Here is a 20,489-nt window from a genome sequence, read left to right as displayed (position 1 = left end):
GCGACGTGGCTCCCAAACAAAATTGGCGTCCTATTTCCCCCACAAATAGAGCTTTCTTTTGGTGGTATTTGATCACCTCTGCGGTTTTTATTTTTTGCGCTATAAACAAAAATAGAGCGACAATTTTGAAAAAAATGCAATATTTTTTACTTTTTGCTATAATAAATATCCCCCAAAAACATACATAACATTTTTTTTCCTCAGTTTAGGCCGATACGTATTCTTCTACCTATTTTTGGTATAAAAAAAAATCGCAATAATCGTTTATCGGTTGGTTTGCGCAAAATTTATAGCGTTTACAAAATAGGGGATAGTTTTTTTGCATTTTTATTTTTTTTATTTTTTTTACTACTAATGGCGGCGATCAGCGATTTTTTTCGTGACTGCGACATTATGGCGGACACTTCGGACAATTTTGACACATTTTTGGGACAATTGTCATTTTCACAGCAAAAAATGCATTTAAATTGCATTGTTTATTGTGAAAATGACAGTTGCAGTTTGGGAGTTAAACACAGGGGGCGCTGTAACATTTAGGGATCACTTAGTGTGTGTTTACTAGTGTAGGGAGGTGTGGCTGTAGGAATGACGTCATCGATCGTGTCTTCCCTATAAAGGGAATGACGCGATCGATGCGCCGACACAGTGAAGCACGGGGAAGCCGTGTTTACACATGGCTCTCCCCGTTCTTCAGCTCCGGGGAGCGATCGCGACGGAGCGGCTATAAACAAATAGCCGCGCCGTCGTCCCGGATCGCTCCCCGAGCGGACCCGACCTCAGCATGTACCGGGGGGGGGTCCCGATCGGACCCCCCACCCACGTCTAGCAGAGGACGTACAGGTACGCGATTGTGCCTGTCCGTGCCATTCTGCCGACATAAATGTACATGAGGAGGTCGGGAAGTGGTTAATACACATAACAAGTTGTTGTTGTTAGGAGCACCTTCTTAAATTGACAGAACTAATCTGTGTACCACATGAGTACATACTGTACCCAGTCTGTGGGAGCCAGAATTCTTGTTGGTTGGTAGGGGATCAAATACTTTTTTTACTCACTGAACTGAAACTCAGTTTATAATATCTGTATAATGTGTTTTTTCTGTATTTTTGGTTGATATTCTATCTCTATCATTTAAAGTACATCTATGATACAAATTATGGACCCTTCATTTCTATGTAAGCGGGCAAACTTACTAAACAAATTAAAATCTGCAGAGGGGTCAAATAATTATTTTCCCTACTTACACAAAGTGCCTCTATCTTGCATAAAGTGCCTCTATCTTGAAATATTTGTTAATCCCATATCCAACATCAAATCAATGTGAATAAATAACCATTAGTACAATGAGCTGCTGTGAATGTGCTAACCAAATACATAAATAATACAAATACATTGTTGTGTGTGCAGTCTATTTTCACTCCCAAATCTTTAGTGATGAACTTTAGTGCTCCCAACGCATATGCGCTCATCAACTCTGCACTGACAAACAGGTGGCAAATATTACAGTGCAGGAATATCACCACCAATTGTGCACAGAGCCACCTCCATGCTCTCACCTTTCCTATATGACCCAAAAATCAATGTAGGCCATGTATCCCTTTAACTTGTGATCGAATTCAACTCAATAAATAGCAAAAAGAAAATGATGAGAAACCTGACCCCTCCTCCTTCATTTGAGAAAATACTGTGTATTGTCTACTACGCTGCCTGTAACATGATATCTGAATGGGAGAGTGTATCTTATCATTCATCCTGTCTCATTCAGAGATCTTGCTACATGCAGTTCACACTATGCACAGGCATATGGCTGAAGGCAGGGGAAGGCAACCTTGGAGAGGTGGAGATCTACTTAAACGACATAGAAGAGATCATAAGGTCACCAGCCCATAGCACACTTTAAAAAAAAAAAAAGAAAAGGAGATAACCTGTCAGGTCACCTGTGGTCAGGTGACAGATGCACACTGTTGCAGTTAGGAGTGCACCGCTAAGGTAGTGGACCCTACGGCTGACTGCTGCGGACAGAACACTGGGTGGCTGAGAAAGGCAGGTCACTGGAGCACTAACAGGGATCCCACAGGGAGCTAGAGCCTAAGATTCCCCAGAGCGCAGAGTCTAAGATCCAGCAGGTGTTCACCAGAGCCTCTAGTGGTGAGGATTTACTAGGCTGCAACTGGATCCAGGTTGCGACCCCCAGAGTCCCCAGCTCACGTTTACAGTAGGATATAGAGGATAGAGGGGAAGCAGCAGCTCAGGATACAAGAGATAGTGAGGGGATAAGTCAAAGGTCGGGGCGACTAGCAGACAAGGATAAACAAAGGACATGCCAAAGGTCGTCACAAGCAGTCATGGATAGTCAAGAACAAGCCAAGATCGGTAAAACAGAGACAGACGTAGCACACGGCAAGCAGAAACGTAACTACTTGCCGACCAGCCGCCGCAGTTATACGTAGCTCTACATCACCTCGCAAAGCGGCCACTAGGGGCGCGTGCGCGCCGCCTGCTCGTCCCTGATCCCAACGCGTGTGCCCGGCGGGTGCGATCACCGCCGGGCACCCGCGATCGCTCGTTACAGAGCGAGGACTGGGAGCTGTGTTTTTAAACACACAGCTCCCGGTCCTGTCAGGGGGAGAAATGTCTGACTGTCTGTTCATACAATGCATGAACAGCGATAAGTCATTTCCCCATGTCAGTCCACCCCCCCCTACAGTTAGAACACACCCAGGGAACATACTTAACCCCTTCCCCGCCCCCTAGTGGCATTTTTATAGTAATCCAATGCATTTTTATAGCACTGATCGCTATAAAAATGCCAATGGTCCCAAAAATGTGTCAAAAGTGTCCGCCATAATGTCGCTGATTGCCGCCATTACTAGTAAAAAAAAAATATTAATAAAAATGCCATAAAACTACCCCCTATTTTGTAAACGCTATAACTTTTGCGCAAATCAATCAATAAACGTTTGTTTCGAATTTTTTCCCCGAAAAATATTTAGAAGAATATGTATCGGCCTAAACTGAGGAAAAAAAAAAAATTGTATATCTTTTTGGGAGATATTTATTATAGCAAAAAGTAAAAAATATTATTTTTTTTCAAAATTGTCGCTCTATTTTTGTTTATAGCGCAAAAAAATAAAAACCGCAGAGGTAATCAAATACCACCAAAAAAAAGCTCTATTTGTGGGAAAAAAAGGAAGCCAATTTTGTTTGGAAGCTACAAGACCGCGCAATTGTCAGTTAAAGCAACGCAGTGCCGAATCGCAAAAAGTGCTCTGGTCTTTGACCAGCAATATGGTCCGGGGGTTAAGTGGTTAAACACACAATGGCTTAACAAACACTGTTGATCAACATGGCTGGCTTGCAGTGCACAGGTTAATATAGTGTTCCCTGATAGGGCCTGGGGTGGAGCCATGCTATAGGAGAGATTACTTAAGCAGGCAGGTGAGTGGCTGGCCTCTAAGGTGAACACATGGAGGAGGTAAGCTGACAGACAAACAGTATTGCATTATTGCATATCCATGACATAACCCAGCATGGCCCCATTAAAAAGGAAGGTTTGAAAAGTTTAGGGGGCATTAGGAAGTACTGCTGAATTTAGAGGTCAGTAGTATGTAACATGAAGTGCAGAGGTCAGTAATGTATAATGCAGCGTTCGAAGGTCAGTACTATGTAATGCACAGTTTAGGGGTCAGGGGTAAGTAGCATGCAACTCAACGCATGCAAGGTCATCCTGTGTCTCCGTGCGCCCCCACCACCCCCGGCGCGTGATCGTGGCAGGCCCGCGCCTGCCGGTAATTGAGGTTGCAGCTTTGCGGCCTTCTGCAGGCCTAAGCTTCCTAATTGTGATCTGGTGCCATCTTGTGGTGGCCGTTGGCATGACAAGTAAAACAGCAATTCTAATGTGTTTTTCACCGCCATCTCCTTCCCTCTAATTAGAGCCCCCAAACATTATATATATTTTTTATTCTAACACCCTAGAGAATAAAATGGAGGTCATTGCAATACTTTCTGTCACGCCGTATTTGTGCAGCGGTCTTACAAGCACATTTTTTGGGGGGAAATACACTTTTTTTTAAATTAAAAAATAAGACAGTAAAGTTAGCCCAATTTTTTTATACTGTGAAAGATAATGTTACGCCGAGTAAATTGATACATGTCACGCTTCAAAATTGCGTCCGCTCGTGGAATGGCGACAAACTTTTACCCTTTAAAATCTCCATAGGCGACGTTTAAAAAAATTCTACAGGTTGCATGTTTTGAGTTACAGAGGAGGCCTAGGGCTAGAATTATTGCTTTCGCTCTACCAATCGCAGCGATACCTCACATGTGTAGTTTGAACACAGTTTACATATGCGGGTGCTACTCACGTATGCGTTCGCTTCTGCGCGCGAGCTCGGCGGAACTGGGCGCGTTTTCTGGCTCCTAACTTTTTTAGCTGGCTCCTAGATTCCAAGCAAATTTGTCAAACCCTGGTGTGTGCCCACGAAAGCTAGCGCATGAATTGCCATACTTCTACAGGTTGCATGTTTTGAGTTACAGAGGAGGTCTAGGGCTAGAATTATTGCTCTCGCTCCAACAATCCCGGCGATACCTCACATGTGTGGTTTGAATACCGTTTACATATGCGGGTGTTACTCACATATGCATTCGCTTCTGCGGGCAAGCTCGGCGGGACAAGGTGCATTTTCTGGCTCCTAACTTTTTTAGCTGGTTCCTAGATTCCAAGCAAATTTGTCAAACCCTGGCATACTGTAATGTCACACCTCACTGGATAGCACTGCATAGCAGGTGGAACGCAGCAGCTGACATGAATGAAGTGGAAAAAAGTGTGGCTGTGTAATGCGATAAAACACGCATCACGCACACAGTTTGATATGTGGGGTTTCCATTAGGAATTATTGGCACCCTCACGTGTCTGCTAAAGAGCAGCGCATTCCTTGCGTGTTAGGATCACACGCAACTTTGCTTGCATTCCCAACATGCAGAGATGTGAGCCAAGAATGACACACAGCAGCCTGTTTTTTTAACTACAGTTCTAGCCATTTACCAATTCCCCCCTCTCAGGCAGCTGCTACAATAATACAAAATAAGTGTTTATATCTCTGGCAGACACAGCTTTGCTCACTGATTGGTGCTGGCTCTCCTGTTACCGCCTGCCATCTCCTGCTCACATGAACTGAGATGTGACTGTGAGGTGGCGGCTGTCCTTGCGGACATGGTCTACGATCAACGAGTTTTTGACCCAGGGCTTAAGGGTTAAATAGGGGGGATAGTCCCGCTTGGGAGCTTCTTCTATTGTGTTTAGCACAGAGACCTGAACCTATTAACCTCGGCAGAGCTGGAAGTTCAGTACCAGAAAGAGGACCAGACCCCCTGCACAGAAGATTTCTACAGGATCCAGCAGCCTGAATGACGTGGGAAATCATTCATTATATGTAAGCTAGGTCACTAAAGCTGTAGGGGAAAATAAAAATCTGCATGCTTGTGCCATGTTAGACTTGCTCAGTATTGAAGTTAGGATTTGATGACAGCCCTGAAGCCTGTACCTTTAAATACAAATCAGCAACAGCAGCTCCCATATGTCCTCACAGACACACATAAAAAAAAAAATGCAACACAAAAAACCCTCTTCTCTCGAAGGTCTTTGATACTTACGGTTTTGCACATGCCTCATATACACCGCTGTCACCAGCCACAGACTCATCAGACACGGCCGCAGAAACACAAGCTCCCTTCTCTTCCTGAATGTCACCTGCTGGCTTTCTTTGGAAACTTACATCTAAAGCGTTAAATAAAAGGAAACACAATGTTAAAAGCAAGTAAATATGATCTTTCTTCATAAAATAGAGGATACAACAGGAAAACAAAAATGTCATATTTAAATAAATATAGGGGTTATTAAAGGTAAATTGCCACCTCTTGGTTATACTTTCCAATTGATTCACAACCATTATTCCATAGAAGTTATGGTTTCTATATGCTATATGGTTGACGGCCAAAAAAACTAACAGTTCTACATTCTAGAAAAAATGTCTCTGTAAAATTAGTCTGTATCTGTATTTAGAAAAAAACAGTAGTTGTGGAGGCACAATGATTTGCATAGCTACTTAAAACTAAGAAATAACTCATTATTATTTGGGCTTATAATGGAATAGATGGCATGTGAATATCTTCAGTTTTAAAGGATAAGTAGAGCCAAAGCTATGTTGGCCCTACGTCCCCTATGGATCACAGGAGTGCACTTAGTTCTGCACTACCGTGACATGCTTTCAACTGACAAAGGGTCTAAATTCCACTTTTGGCTGAAATCCCCCAGCTGATTCAGGCTTGGAATTGATCCTGAATTTACAGTCGGATCCACCTTGATGCCTGGACCTGCAACCTCTCAGGGAGCTGCTGGGAGACTGAGCCAGCCACTCCCACCCCCTTCACAGCCCAGCTCTCAAGTGAGCGCTGGAGGGGCAGAGCAGAGAGACAGTAAATGACGGTCTCCGGCTCTGCTCAGAATGGAGAGGAAAACTGACCAATCAGAGGTGTTTGATCACTCAGTTCTCACTGCAGGGGACAGCTGCAGCATTGGATTGGGTACAGTTCTCGTAGGTGCCAAAAAACATCAGATAATTGCTGCCCAGTACGAACAATTTTGGACAAACAGGACTATGATCTGTCTAAGCTACATATAGATAGGGGCCAATAGATTTTGAGGTAAGAAAGCAACCAAGCAGGTTAAAAAAACTTGCTTTGTTTCTATTGGTTCCCTAAATATTAAAAAATACCATGACTGCCTGTATCATGTTTGTGCCATCCTCCACCATCTCTATAGGCATAGACAAAAATACTTGGCTTCTGAGGATTTGTGTTTATGAAGACAGCGTCTGATTATTTTGCCTCAGAAATAGTCTGACCATACCTGTGCATCTGGCTGCCCTCTGAACACCATACGAGAGGCTATGCTATAACATAAACCAGCTATGGGCTATTGTCAGCACCAGGGCTAAGTGGTTAGTACTTCTGCCTAGCAGCACTAGGGTCGTTGGTTCAAATCCCAACCACAGCACTACCTGTCTGGAGTCTGCATGTTCTCCCTTTTGCCTGTCAGGGTTTCCTCTGAGACCTCCAGTTTCCTCCCACACTTCAAAGACATTCTGGTAGGTTAATTTGCCCTAGTATGTATGAATGTGAGTTAGGGACCTTAGATTGTAAGCTTTCTGAGGGTAGGGACTGATGTAAATGTACAATATATGTAAAGTGCTGCGTAAATTGATGCCACTATAAGTACCTGTAATGAATAAAATAAACTATCGATCTTTATATAGATTGGAACTCATAACAAGAGCAAACGTGTTGATGTAAAAATCCCAGATAGCCAAAATTGCCTAACTTTTAAAAGAAAAGATGGTTCATTTGTCTAATTTTATAGATTTTCTACAGCGATTACTTACATTTTTTTTTTAAAGCATACTTAGTTTAAGAAAAGTCTATTTTGTACATTATTATGTTTGATGTGTTTTGGGAATTCAGCAACTTCCCATTTACTTCGCTTTATATCAATAAAGAAATATGATTTTGTTTGAAAAGGTAAATGTTCAAAAGAAACCTCCCCATTGCTTACATCTCTACTTGTCAAAAGCCCCCTTTATTATCCCGATAACCGCATTCCACCATGCGTCCCACCTCTCAACTTTTCATCCGTAACCCATATTCATAGGCGAGCCTCCTGCAGTGTGCCAAAAGTCTTCATTTAAAGGCACATTGTGAAGTTCCATAAGGGGCTTTCATCCACAACTGAGAAAAGTGTGTTGAAATGCACTGTGCTCCCTTCTGAGCACAACCCTTACATCTTGTTAAGATGTTTAAAGTTCCCTGCATTTGATTGTTGAATGTCTTTCTTTAAGGTGTTACAGGAGAATGCTGATTTCTCTCCCTTTTAATGATAAAGAAGCCTTTTTATTATAGCCTTGTGTGAAGAGGTGAAGGTGGTGACATGATTTATTGATTACCCGCAGGAATAGACGCAGCCGTCCTGAAACTCTGGCAATGACAGACAGTGACTCTGGAAGGACTTCACAGTCATTGTGACTCGCATCGTGCCAGCAGGAGCTTGTGTTGAGTCTCCAGTAATGTCAGGGAAGGAGGATTCACATTCACCTTGTAAAGGCTCCCTGCTCAGGACATACTATAGAAAGGAAGGGTGCGCTTTTACAACATTTAACCCATGTATAGACTGTATATCAAGGAGCTTTCCCAGAAAGGCTGCAAATGGGTATCAAGGGCGTTTGTTTCTATTACAGGTTTTGCTTGCAGGAAATGGAACAGATGAAAAGCTTGGATGGGAAACAACAGAATGTAGATATAGGTAGGATGTAGCTGCTGATTGTTCCAGATTTCCTGGAATTTTAACATGTAACTAACCCTTGATTCACACCTATGTGTTTTTTAGTGCGTTTTGCAGAAACACACTATAGTCCATTTAACATGTTTCCTATGGGACAGATTCAAATCTGTGCCTTTTCAGCCACTGCGTTTTTTTTTTTTTTTTTAAGTGTCAGGGACTGCAGCAGTTTGCAGATTCTTCAATTGAACCGCATCAAAAATGCGCGTGTTGCGTTTATGAAGCATTTAGCATTTTAATTTTGCCAGTAGGAAATTATTGAGCGTGACTTTGGAGTGCGAATTTGCAGCATCAAAGTCATGTAAGTACCTTTTCAAAGTTGCTGCGACTTTAAGTCACATAAATTTAAAGGGATTCCATTGCAATTAATGAGCTGCGACTTTTCATGCGACTATGTGTCCAAAGTCACATCTTAGGGTTAGAGTGCTAACCCTAGCCCTTAACCCCTAACATTTAGCATTAAGCCTTAACATTAACCCTAACATTTAATGCTAACACTAACCCTTAAAGCGAAGTTCCACCCTAAAATGGAACTTCCGTTTTTCGGATTAAATGCAGGTATTTGCTCCCACTTCTGGGCATAGATAGCCGCAGTATCTGCGGATATTATTATACAGCATTTATAAATATCTACACCATGTCCAGCCCCCCCCCCCCCACTTTCCTGCTGTCATCTGGGAGACACACAGATCCCAGAAGACAGCAGGGACCATTCATATTGCGCAGCGCGACTCGCGCATGCACAGTGGGGAACCAGGAAGTGAAGTCGCAAGGCTTCACTTCCGGATTCCCTTACCGAAGATGGCGGTGGCAGCACCCGAGAGACAGATCGGCTTCGGGCGCCCTAGACAGGTAAGTGTCCATATTTTAAAAACCAGCAGCTGCAGTATTTGTAGCTGCTGACTTTAAAAAAAAAAAAAATTTCAGCGGAACTTCGCTTAATATGAGACTTTGAACAGAAAGTCGTATGACAAGTCGCAGCCCAATAATTGCAAATAAACCCCTTTGAATCTAGAGTATAAAGTTTCATCAATGCCGCATCAAATTTTGCACTCATTACTTACCGATTAATAAAAAAAACAAAAAAAAGAATGCAAAGCGTGTCGGAAAAATGCATCAAATCGCAACATGCATAGATGTAAACCAAGGGTAAAAAGGCAAAACTTTTTTGGATAAAGTGAGGAGAGATTACAACACCTCTGAATTTTTATTGCGGTCTGTGCCCCACTTGGGGATATAATCTCCCTCTCTATTTGTCCTCATCAAAATTAAAAGTAACAGAAAAACCCAACTCTTGGGTTGACATCAGAACAGTATTAGATGGGAAATCTTCCAATGGGGACACTAGTGCTGGTGACACCCTGGGATCCCGTCACTTTGGATTTTGGCGATGGGACAGGAAGTGAATTATTTGAAAGTACAGATTGTAAATGATGATTTATAAATCTGCTTAGTTTTAGTATAAAATGTTCCAACCAATCCAAATATGGTTTCATTACAAACCTGATACAACTTCTACAAAGAGATTGGATCGTGGGTGAGCCCGCACACAGTTTTTTATATACAGTTCAATCCAAATGTAATAGATTGTACAATCAGCCTATAACCATGTGGCAAGCTTTTCAGAGACAGGAACTAATGTTTACAGTTCAATGTTCACCTTGGGTAGGATAGAACATGCCAGCACTATTTCAGTGAATATCAATGCTCGGCTTTTTACATTAATATTTATTAAACAGCAATATTTTTAAATATAAAAATATATATTTTTTTTTATGCTATAGGCATGCTATAAGTGGGAATTTAGCCATTTCTGGTTCTTGATGATACCAGTGTGGATGAAAATGTCATATTCATTAGCCTAGCTTCAAACTATCATATAATGTTGGCAAACTTGATGAGACTTGCAAAAATTTAATCTAAACATAACGCTCATAAATCAACTGCACACATCAAAGACTGGATAAAAGGCGGCTTCAGCCACAGCAGATTTCAGCTGATATTTCTGTAGTTACAGGTTAGCACCCCAATCATTCGAATAGTTACTATGGACACCGAATACACCCCCCCTCCCCACCACAGGTTTTACAAATCTTTGCAGTCACAGGGTTTCCGTTTAAAGGGCATAGAGGACTGATGCCTAGGCTGAGCTGGCCCCTCGGTCACTTTGAACACCAATTCTTCTTTTGAGCAGAAACCATGCACATGAAATGACCACTGACAGGTAAAGTGAATAACATTGATGATCTCATTACAATGGTATCTGAGAGTGGGTCAGATATATTAGACAGCAAGTGAACATGTTGCCCCTGAAGTTGATGTTCCCAGTCTGAAGAGGTCAGAACCCATCAAAAGTGATCCAAGGAAGGAAGACCAGTGAACCGGCAACGGGTCATGGGCAGCCAAGGCTCATTAATACACATGGGAAGCAAAGGCTGGCCCACGTAGTCCAATCCAATAGGAGAGCTGCTGTAGCTCAAATTGCTGAAATACCTAATGCTGGTTCAGTTAGAAAGGTGTGCCCAATAGATATATAAAAATATTTTATTACAGGTACTTATATAGTGCCATCAATTTACACAGCAAATCACATATATAGTACATTTACATCAGACCCTGTCCACAAGGAGCTTACAATCTATCTTTGGAGTGTGGGGGGGAAACTGGAGCACCTGGGAAGGAGAACATGCCAACCCCGCGCAGGTAGTGTCGTGGTTGGGATTCAAACCAGCAACCCTAGAGCGATATATACATAGATTATATATATATATATATATATATATTTTTATTACACACACGCATACATATACAGTATCTCACAAAAGTGAGTACACCCTCACATTTTTGGAAATATTTTATCATCTCTTTTCATGTGACAACACTGAAGAAATTACACTTTGCTACAATGTAAAGTAGTGAGTGTAAAGCTTGTATAACAGTGTAAATTTGCTGTCCCCTCAAAATAACTCAACACACAGCCATTATTTCTAAACCAGTGAGTATACCCCTAAGTGAAAATGTCCAAATTGGGCCCAATTAGTAATTTTCCCGCCCCGGTATAATGCGACTCATTAGTGTTATGCCTTGTACACACGAGCAGAATTTCTGACGGAAAAAGTCAGACAGAAGCTTTTCAATCGGCTATTCCGTCCGTGTATATGCCCCATCGGACTTTTTCCAATAGGAAATTTTGACAGAATTAGATAGAGAACATGTTTTTCCGGAATTTTCGTTCGTCTGGATGCAATTCCAACGGACTAAAAACCATGCATGCTCATAATTAAGTTGACGCATGCTCGAAAGCATCGAACTTAATTTTCTTGGCTCGTTGTAGTGTTTTACGTCACAGCTTGAGCGGAATTCCGTTGGAAAAACCGGTCGTGTGTACAGGGCATTACAGGGCCTCAGGTGTGAATGGGGAGCAGGTGTGTTACATTTGGTGTTATCGGTCTCACTCTCATACTGGTCACTGGAAGTTCAACATGGCACCTCATGGCCAAGACCATACAGCGGTTTAACAGGACAGGTTCCACTCAGAACAGGCCTTGCCATGGTCGACCAAAGTTGAGTGCATGTGCTCAGCGTCATATCCAAAGGTTGTCTTTGGGAAATAGATGTTTGAGTGCTGCCAGCTTTGCTGCAGACGTTGAAGGGGTGGGGGGTCAGCCTGTCAGTGCTCAGACCATACGCCACACACTGCATCAAATTAGTCTGCATGGCTGTCGTCCCAGAAGGAAGCCTCTTCTAAAGATGATGGACAAGAAAGCCCGCAAACAGTTTGCTGAAGACAAGCAGACTAAGGACATGGATTACTGGAACCATGTCCTGTGGTCTGATGAGACCAAGATAAACCTATTTGGTTCAGATGGTGTCAAGCATGTGTCGTGGCAACCAGGTGAGGAGTACAAAGACAAGTGTGTCTTGCCTACAGTCAAGCATGGGGGTGGAAGTGTCATGGTCTGGGGCTGCATGAGTGCTGCCGGCACTGGGGAGCTATAGTTCATTGAGGGAACCATGAATACAACATGTACTGTGACATACTGAAGCAGAGCATGATCCCCTCCTTTCAGAGACTGGGCCGCAGGGCAGTATTCCAACATGATAACAAACACACCTCCAAGATGACCACTGCCTTGCTAAAGAAGCTGAGGGTAAAGGTGATGAACTGACCAAACATGTCTCCAGACCTAAACACTATTGAGCTTCTGCAAGGGCATCCTCAAATGGAAGGTGGAAGATTGCAAGGTCTCCATCATCCACCAGCTCCGTGATGTCATCATACTGGCTCATTATGAATTACTTACCTGAGATTGAGGCCCCCGCAGAGGTCTTCGCTCCCCTCCTCCGTCGCAGCCATCTTTCCTGGAGTGACTTCCGGGTATCGCGGCTCCAGCGCTGTGACTGGCCGGAGCCACAATGACGGCATGCGCGGGAGCCGCCAGTCACACCACGCTTGCCTTTAGAAACAGCACGCTCGCCATTTCTAAAGGTTTCCACAGTGTGCCTGCACCGTAGACAGCGGTGCCTGTCTTTTTTGCAAACATCTCCTAACCTGTGTAGGTTTAGGAGATATTTCTTGCACCTACAGGTAAGCCTTAATCTAGGCTTACCTGTAGGTAAAAGTGGTATGTAAGGGTTTACGACCACATTAAGGCAGTGCTGGAAAATAATGGAGGCCACACAAAATATTGACACTTTGGGCCCAATTTGGACATCTTCACTTAGGGGTGTACTCAGCAGATGAAAAGATAGATGGACAGCCGCACTCCAGGAAGTCTTTATGGGAAAAGACGTGCTCTTTATTTTAAAAAGGAAAAAAATGCACAGCATACAACAGCATACAGTGGGATGAACAGCTGACGCGTTTCGCATTAACAATTAATGCTTAGTCATAGCTACAAATGAGATAAAAAGATTCTCCAATATATATACATATGGGGGTTGTGCTTCATTAGTCCCGCCCAACATCTGATTGGCTCCAGTGATTAGCTGGACAGAGAAACACATGCGGGGGGGGGGGGGAAAGAAGAAACCCAATATCAAAAAACATGTGTGAACAAATGTGAAACTGAATAAACAACCATGAGACAATGTGAAATTAATATAATATAAGAATATGTGAAAAATAAACACAAGATCCATGAAGGTGTCGTCAGTCTATTAATAAACCCCAGCGATGGTTTAGGGGTGTACTCACTTTTGTTGCCAGTGGTTTAGACATTAATGGCTGTGTGTTGAGTTATTTTGAGGGGACAGAGAATTTACACTGTTATACAAGCTGTACACTCACTACTTTACATTGTAGCAAAGTGTAATTTCTTCAGTGTTGTCACATGAAAAGATATAATAAAAGAGTTACAAAAATGTGTGAGGGGTGTACTCACTTTTGTGAGATTTTTTTATACATACATACATACATACATACACACACACACACACACACACACACACACACAAAAAGTGCTCAAGCGCAATTAAATGTGCATCAAATTCATATAAAAAATTATGAATCATTACATACTGCACCTACAAATTCCTCCAGTGCAAGAAATTCTTATTCATAGTCCACCAAAGTTCAAAAATTCCCCCAAAAAATCAAAGTCTGGTGCTGTGCAACCTCACTAATTCCACGGCTGTGTAACCTCCACCGCCAAACAACCTCCAGATTCTAAGAGGCTAAAACAGCAGGTATAACTCCACATAGTATTACAGCATCTCTCACTCTGACTTTCTCCACCTCCTCGCTACAAAAAGGTGTAAACAAATCTTTTAAAATTAATCGATCAATATAGTTTATACATTAATAATCTATTCATGCATGCCTTGAATTTTACTAGAGAAGAGATGTATACACTTCTTTGTATAGGAAGCTTAAAATGAACGCAACAGCTTGTGCTAATAAATGTCAATAAACATATTGACCACAAGATGGCAGAGCAGCACAGCAAATAACTGCATTGCTACATCCATTTTTTTTTTTTTTTGTAGAGACACAAATTACCCCAAATAAGCTGAAGTATTAAATTCACACTGTTTCCATGCAGTAGGGGGTCTATTCAATGAGAAATCATGCTAAGTTTTGTGTCTCAAAGTGATCCAGGTTTTGAAAACTGCTGCTTAGTAGGCACGAAACACTAACGGCCATCAGTAGCCAGGTTCGCTTTTGTTTGTATTTGCATAACACCACATATCCTCAGCTATATCCACTTTAATTGGATCATTAGATGGGCACATTTAAATGACAGACCTATGTGATCTTAGAATCCACAGGGAATGCACCATTCAGGTTCAAACTGCACAGCACTTCAGGGCACTGAGAAAAGGCCACTACAGAGCCATGGGGGGAAAACATTAGAAAACACAAAGTGGACATTCTGATAAACACAAATGTCTGACAATTCAGGCTCCATAGCATTTATAATGACATGTTTTTAAAACATGTGTAACAAAACTCTTTAAAGCAGATCTATGAATGGGCAAGGAATAAATGCAAAAGTCTATTATTAGCTTCACTTTTCACTGAAAGACATGCATGTATGCTGGTCACATAAATCTCATGATCCGGGGAGGCAACAGGATGAGAAACAATACAGAAAACATATTTTTTTATTCTGGTAATTAGAGGCATATGGGAAAATTTGCAGAATATTCTCCTACCATACAACACAGGACAGAGAATAATGGTGCAAGGTCCAGATTGTATACGCTAACCACATAGGATCCCTATGACCCCTGAAGTTCTAAAAAATGTTCATCTTTCTCCCCAAGATCAAGGAACCCTCAAACATAATTAGTGCATAATAATACAGTAAAACCTTGGATTGCGAGCATAGTTCGTTTCGGAAACATACTTGTAATCCAAAGCACTTGTATATCAAAGTGAATTTGCCCATAAGAAATAATAGAAACTCAGATGATTTGTTCCACAACCATTTATTCATGGGTCCTTCAGTTTCTAGTCCATATAAAAAGATTACAGCAATGTGATCGGTTGTGTAACCATAAAATGTCCATCCACAAATGGAAGCCTCCACAAGGGGATTAGAAGCAAACCCCAGCAGGAGCTACAGAGTATAAAAGAGAAGAGAGGCGCCTCTAAGTGTAGCAATAAGTTGCTAAATGTTGTACCTTCATTAAATGTAACCATATTGCTTCACTTAGAGGCGCCTCTCTTCTCTTTTATACTCAGTTGTGACATGAGGCTACTCTTATATCAAGACATCACTTGTATATCAAGGTAAATAATAAAAAAAAAAAATTAGCTTGTCTTGCAAAATGCTCTCAAACCAAGGTTTTACTGTAAAACAAAACTTTATCTTGGCCTTTTTGGGAAACTTGAAGCCCATTTTCTGCAACGCAAAAGTCTTGTGGCTTTATAAAGGTGGGCATGCCAACATGATCACTGCCCTGTAGTTGGCATAAACTAAACCTACAAAAACACTTCCCAGCGCACAGCAGGACAATCTTCACCTTGTCTTGCCAGTCATGGGGGTGGTTACGAGCAGGTCTGCGTTTACCCACCATGCTGCCTTAGGAATAACTGAATGAGGATGTCCTTTCGTACAAGCTTCACCCCCAGTATTATCATTATACAGGATGTATATAGCACCAACAGTTTGTGCAGTGCTTTACAACATCAGGGCAGACAGTACAGTTACAATACAATTCAATACAGCAAGTAGCGGGCCCTGCTTGTTAGAGATTAATACAGGAAGACCAGGCCTTTTCTGGGACTTTGTTTACCAATTTAAAATTAGTATTTTATTGCTTAGAACCCCCAAACATTAGAAATATATTTTTTCAGCAGAGACTCTAGAGCAATGGTCATCAATCCTGTCCTCAGGGCCCACTAACAGGCCAAGTTTGCAAGATAACTGATATACATCACATGTGATATGATTTGCTGCTCAGTGATTGCAGTATTCTAGTCTGCATCTCCCCAAAGTAATACATAAAACCTGGCCTGTTAGTGGGCCCTGAGGACAGGGTTGATGACCGCTGCTCTAGAGAATGAAACGGTGATCATTGCAATATTTTATGTCACACCGTATCTGTGTGGGGGTGGTTTTAACACTGTTTACATATGTGTGCGCGACTTATATATGCATTTACAAGCACGGAGGGATAGGGCGCGTTGAGTTTTTTTTCTTACTTTTTTTTTTCCGTTTTACACTGTCCCTTTATTTTTGTATCACTTTTATTTTTATTACAAGTAATGTAAACATTCCGTGTAATAGAAATAAGGGTGACAGGTCAAAAAGACCACAGATCTCTCATTTACCTTTAAAAGCAAAAGAAAAAAAATTGTTTATTTGCATTTTGACTTAAAAAATAAAAAAAATTACTTTTGGCCCGAGAACCAGAAGTGATGTCAGAGGTCACTTTGGTCCTCCAAGGGCATAGAGACGAGTGGGGGCCATCTTGCCCTCACTCGACTTCCTGCCCAGCAAACGTCTTCACCTGATCAGTTCGGATGTTTCGTCGGAGAGGGCGACCCGTCAGAAAGCGTACCAGAAGTGATGTTTTGCCGCCGCCGCCATCTTGTAACACCATGTACTCTTCCATAGTAAGCATACACGGAGAAGGTTGTAAGCGCTTTACCAATGGCTCCGATAAGGAAATGAACAGAAAGCGGCGGGAGAGGAGGGGACCTCTCCTGACGCTTCTAAAAGTGATCCCACGGCGGATCCACCCGCAGGACCACTTTTATCTTACACAGAATCGCCCATAGTAAAAAAACAATACCAGGGTGTCATAACAGAGGTTAAGTAAAATTCGGCTGCTAGAAAGCACTATTGGATCACATTCACATCTAAGCGTTTTGGAGCTCAAAGCTCCAAACCACTCAGGAAGAAAAAATAAATAAATCAACATTTCTCTATGGTGGTGGTTCACATCTCCACTCCAAGTGGCCTGAATCCAAACGCCTGAAGCTCCAATGAAGCTTTGGTGCTTCTTTTGTAGCTTGATTTAGGTAGATACAAGTGCATTGAAATGTGTTATTTTTGTGTTTTTGAGCATTTTTCTGCTCAAATGCAATATTTAAATAAAAATGAATAATAAACATATTATCATTATTAAGAAATGTATTCCTAACGCTAACCCCAACCAAAAATAAATAATATTAAATACACTTAACTCAAGCCCTAACAAAAAAAGCAATAATAATAATAAACTATAATAAATATATTTATTTAATTACATCTTTACACTAACCCCTAGCCCTAACAAAAAAAAAATAATAAAATAATTAATAAATAAAAGCGGATGAAAAAGCTGAAAAACCTAGCAAAAAAAGAAACGGATAATATTTTTCTCTATTGGTTAATAAAAAATGTCAAAGTTAAAAAATGCTTTAAAAATGCAGTACAAAAATGCCAAAAAGCGCAAGACCAAAATTCCCCCAAAAAGTTCTGAAAAACTATGCTCAGGTGTGAATGCAACCTTTATAGCAAGTATGTTGACTGCTATACACAGAACTACTTCTTAGCTGTACAAACCAGCAAACAAAAGAAGAGATGGCATTTGTTTCCCGAACTGTAAAGAGCCTTCTTGACTTCACTCTACATGACCTGTACATGACCAGTTATCCTGCTGAATTTTATCATAAATGACCAGAGATTTAGAGGGGAGAGGAAAAAAAAAAAAAAAATAGTTATAACGTGTACATTTTGTGGTTTGGTGCTGCTCTCTAACCATTTTGCCTTTACAAGTGTGGCACATACAGCCATGGATGAGAGGTCTCCTGTAGTCTGAAAGGCTTAGGGGCTCCAAAAAAAAACTCTTCAAATTATATGAATACATTGGATTTTATGTGAGCCACACATCTATACAGTTCTGTCCAATTGTATCTAAACTCAGAATGTACAATTAGATTGCAATATGTGTGGCAAGCTTTATACAATTCTCTTGGATGTCACTACAACTGCTAAAATCAGACACCAAGGGGGAAATAAAAAGCGTCTGAGACAAGTTCCATCTTAAATGGTGCTATTGCCATAGCAACAATTCAGCTTCTATCTTGTTTTTGCACACAGCTTAGAAAATGGAAAGCTGATCCACCACGTTCCAGTTCAAAGTTGGTCTCAAACACTTCTTATTAATTCCCCCTAAATATACAATTTATAAAAATATTTGAAATCCCTGCTCCTTTGCTGAAGTGCCATGGATAGCACTCACTGCACCATCACCTACCTACTTTCATAAAATGTTTGTCCCCACATCACTTGTGTTTGGGACTATATGGCAGTTTTAGGTATACTTTCTTTTTTATAGTCAAAACTAAAAACTAAAATGTAGTTTGTTTTTTTATTTTAGTCTGGTAATTATGAGACACTGCAAACGAATATTCTGAAAGTTAAAATTCAGGCAGCAGTAGGAGATTTATGTTGCATTTCACATTGTTTAGTTTCTTCTAAACTGCTTGTGAAAACATCCTGTAGTTTATGGAGCTTAGTAGCTTAAAGGGGTTGTAAAGGTTCGTTTTTTATTTTCTAAATAGGTTACTTTAAGCTAGTGCATTGTTGGTTCACTTACCCTTTCCTTCAATTTCCCTTCTAAATGTTTTTTTCTTTGTCTGAATTTCTCACTTCCTGTTCCTCCTCGGTAAGGTGTTCAGTAAGCGGTTCTAAATGAATTTCCACCACTTGGATGATGGTGGAAAGCTTACTGAGGAGTAACAGGAAGTGAGAAATTCAGACAAAGAAAAAAATAATTTAGAAGGGAAATCGAAGGAAAAGGTAAGTGAACCAACAATGCACTAGCTTAAAGGAACCAATTTAGAAAATAAAAGATGAACCTGTACAACACCTTTAAGGTGCCTATCCAGTACTGAACACATCATTATTGTTAAAGTTAGGCAATGTATGATACTTTGTCTAGCCACTTGAACACCAGGTCTTTTTTTTGCTAGAACATTACTTAGAACCCCAAACATTATATTTTTAAAGCAGAGGGGTCAGGGTGAGGGGCACTTTAAATTCTTTATTTTTTTTTTTAAGTATTTTTTTACACAGTCGCTTATATATTTTTTTTTTTTGATCACTTTCATTGTTTTTACAGGGAATATAAACATCCCCTGCAATAGCAATAGGCAGTGACAGGTACTCTTTATGGAGAGATCTGGAGTCTTAGGCCTTGTACACACGGTCGGACCAAACCGATGTGACTGGTCCATCGGACCGTTTTCATCGGTTCACCTCTGAAGTGGCCGTACGGCCCGATATGTGTACACACCATCATTCCAAAATCCGATCGGGTCAGAACGCGGTGACGTCAAACACACGACGTGCTGAATAAAACTAAGTTCAATTCTTCCAAGCATGCCTCGACTTGATTCTGAGCATGCGCGGGTTTTGAACCGATGCTTTTCTGTACTAACCATCGGTTTGGTCCGATCGGGCAGCGGTCCATCGGTTCGGTTTTGAAGCATGTTTAGAAATTTTGGACCGAAGGAAAACAGACCGATGGCCTATACACACGGTCGGTTTGGTCCGATGAAAATGAACTTCGGTTCATTCTCATCGGTTCGGTCTGACCGTGTGTACGGGGCCTAAGACCCCAGATCCCTCCTCTGCCCTTAAAAGTATTTGATCAGTGTGATCTTATGCTGTTCATTTTAAAAAATGGCCCTGTTGACACTTGGGGAAACCGGAAGTGATGTATGCTCATTGCTTCCAGTTTCCTATATCAAAGAGGCAAACAGAGCTCGCTATGATCAGTGGGCGGAAGCACTAGCTGGTCGATCAGGTCTCCTGATGGTACAGGAGAGCCTGAGAAAACAGAAGGCAGCAGGAGGAAAAGGGGGGGGGGGCAAAGAGAAAGGACTGTTGACCTTAAACAAAATACTGGGATGATGCCTGCAGCTGCAAGGCATCATCCCAGTATAACAACGTATAGTCCAGCGACATAACAGCACGTTCCTGGTCGTCAAGTGGCTAGAAAAAAATATTTGTTTGATGTTTTCGTCCACCTTTCTGTACCAGCACCTCGTGCTGCATTCTCTACAATCTAAAAAAAAAAAAATCTAAAAATACCAACAACCACTAACTAAAGCAAAAGTCTCTTGAAACTGTAAGAGAGGCCAACCTGCCAATCCTAT

The 20,489-nt window shown here is 41.4% G+C and overlaps 1 protein-coding gene across 1 annotated transcript in view; it reads right to left on the bottom strand.

Annotated features, from left to right (window-relative positions):
• Positions 1-20,489, bottom strand: part of WWC2 (WW and C2 domain containing 2) — a 272,174-nt gene that overhangs the window by 70,308 nt on the left and 181,377 nt on the right. Inside the window, exon 12 of the mRNA XM_040333887.1 lies at positions 5,653-5,776. Within this exon, the coding sequence (XP_040189821.1) occupies positions 5,653-5,776 (124 nt within the window). The remainder of the gene's footprint in view (positions 1-5,652; positions 5,777-20,489) is intronic.

This window comes from Rana temporaria, chromosome 1 (assembly GCF_905171775.1).
Source record: "Rana temporaria chromosome 1, aRanTem1.1, whole genome shotgun sequence".
NCBI lineage: Eukaryota > Metazoa > Chordata > Amphibia > Anura > Ranidae > Rana > Rana temporaria.
This window is presented reverse-complemented; position numbering and strand designations above follow the sequence as displayed.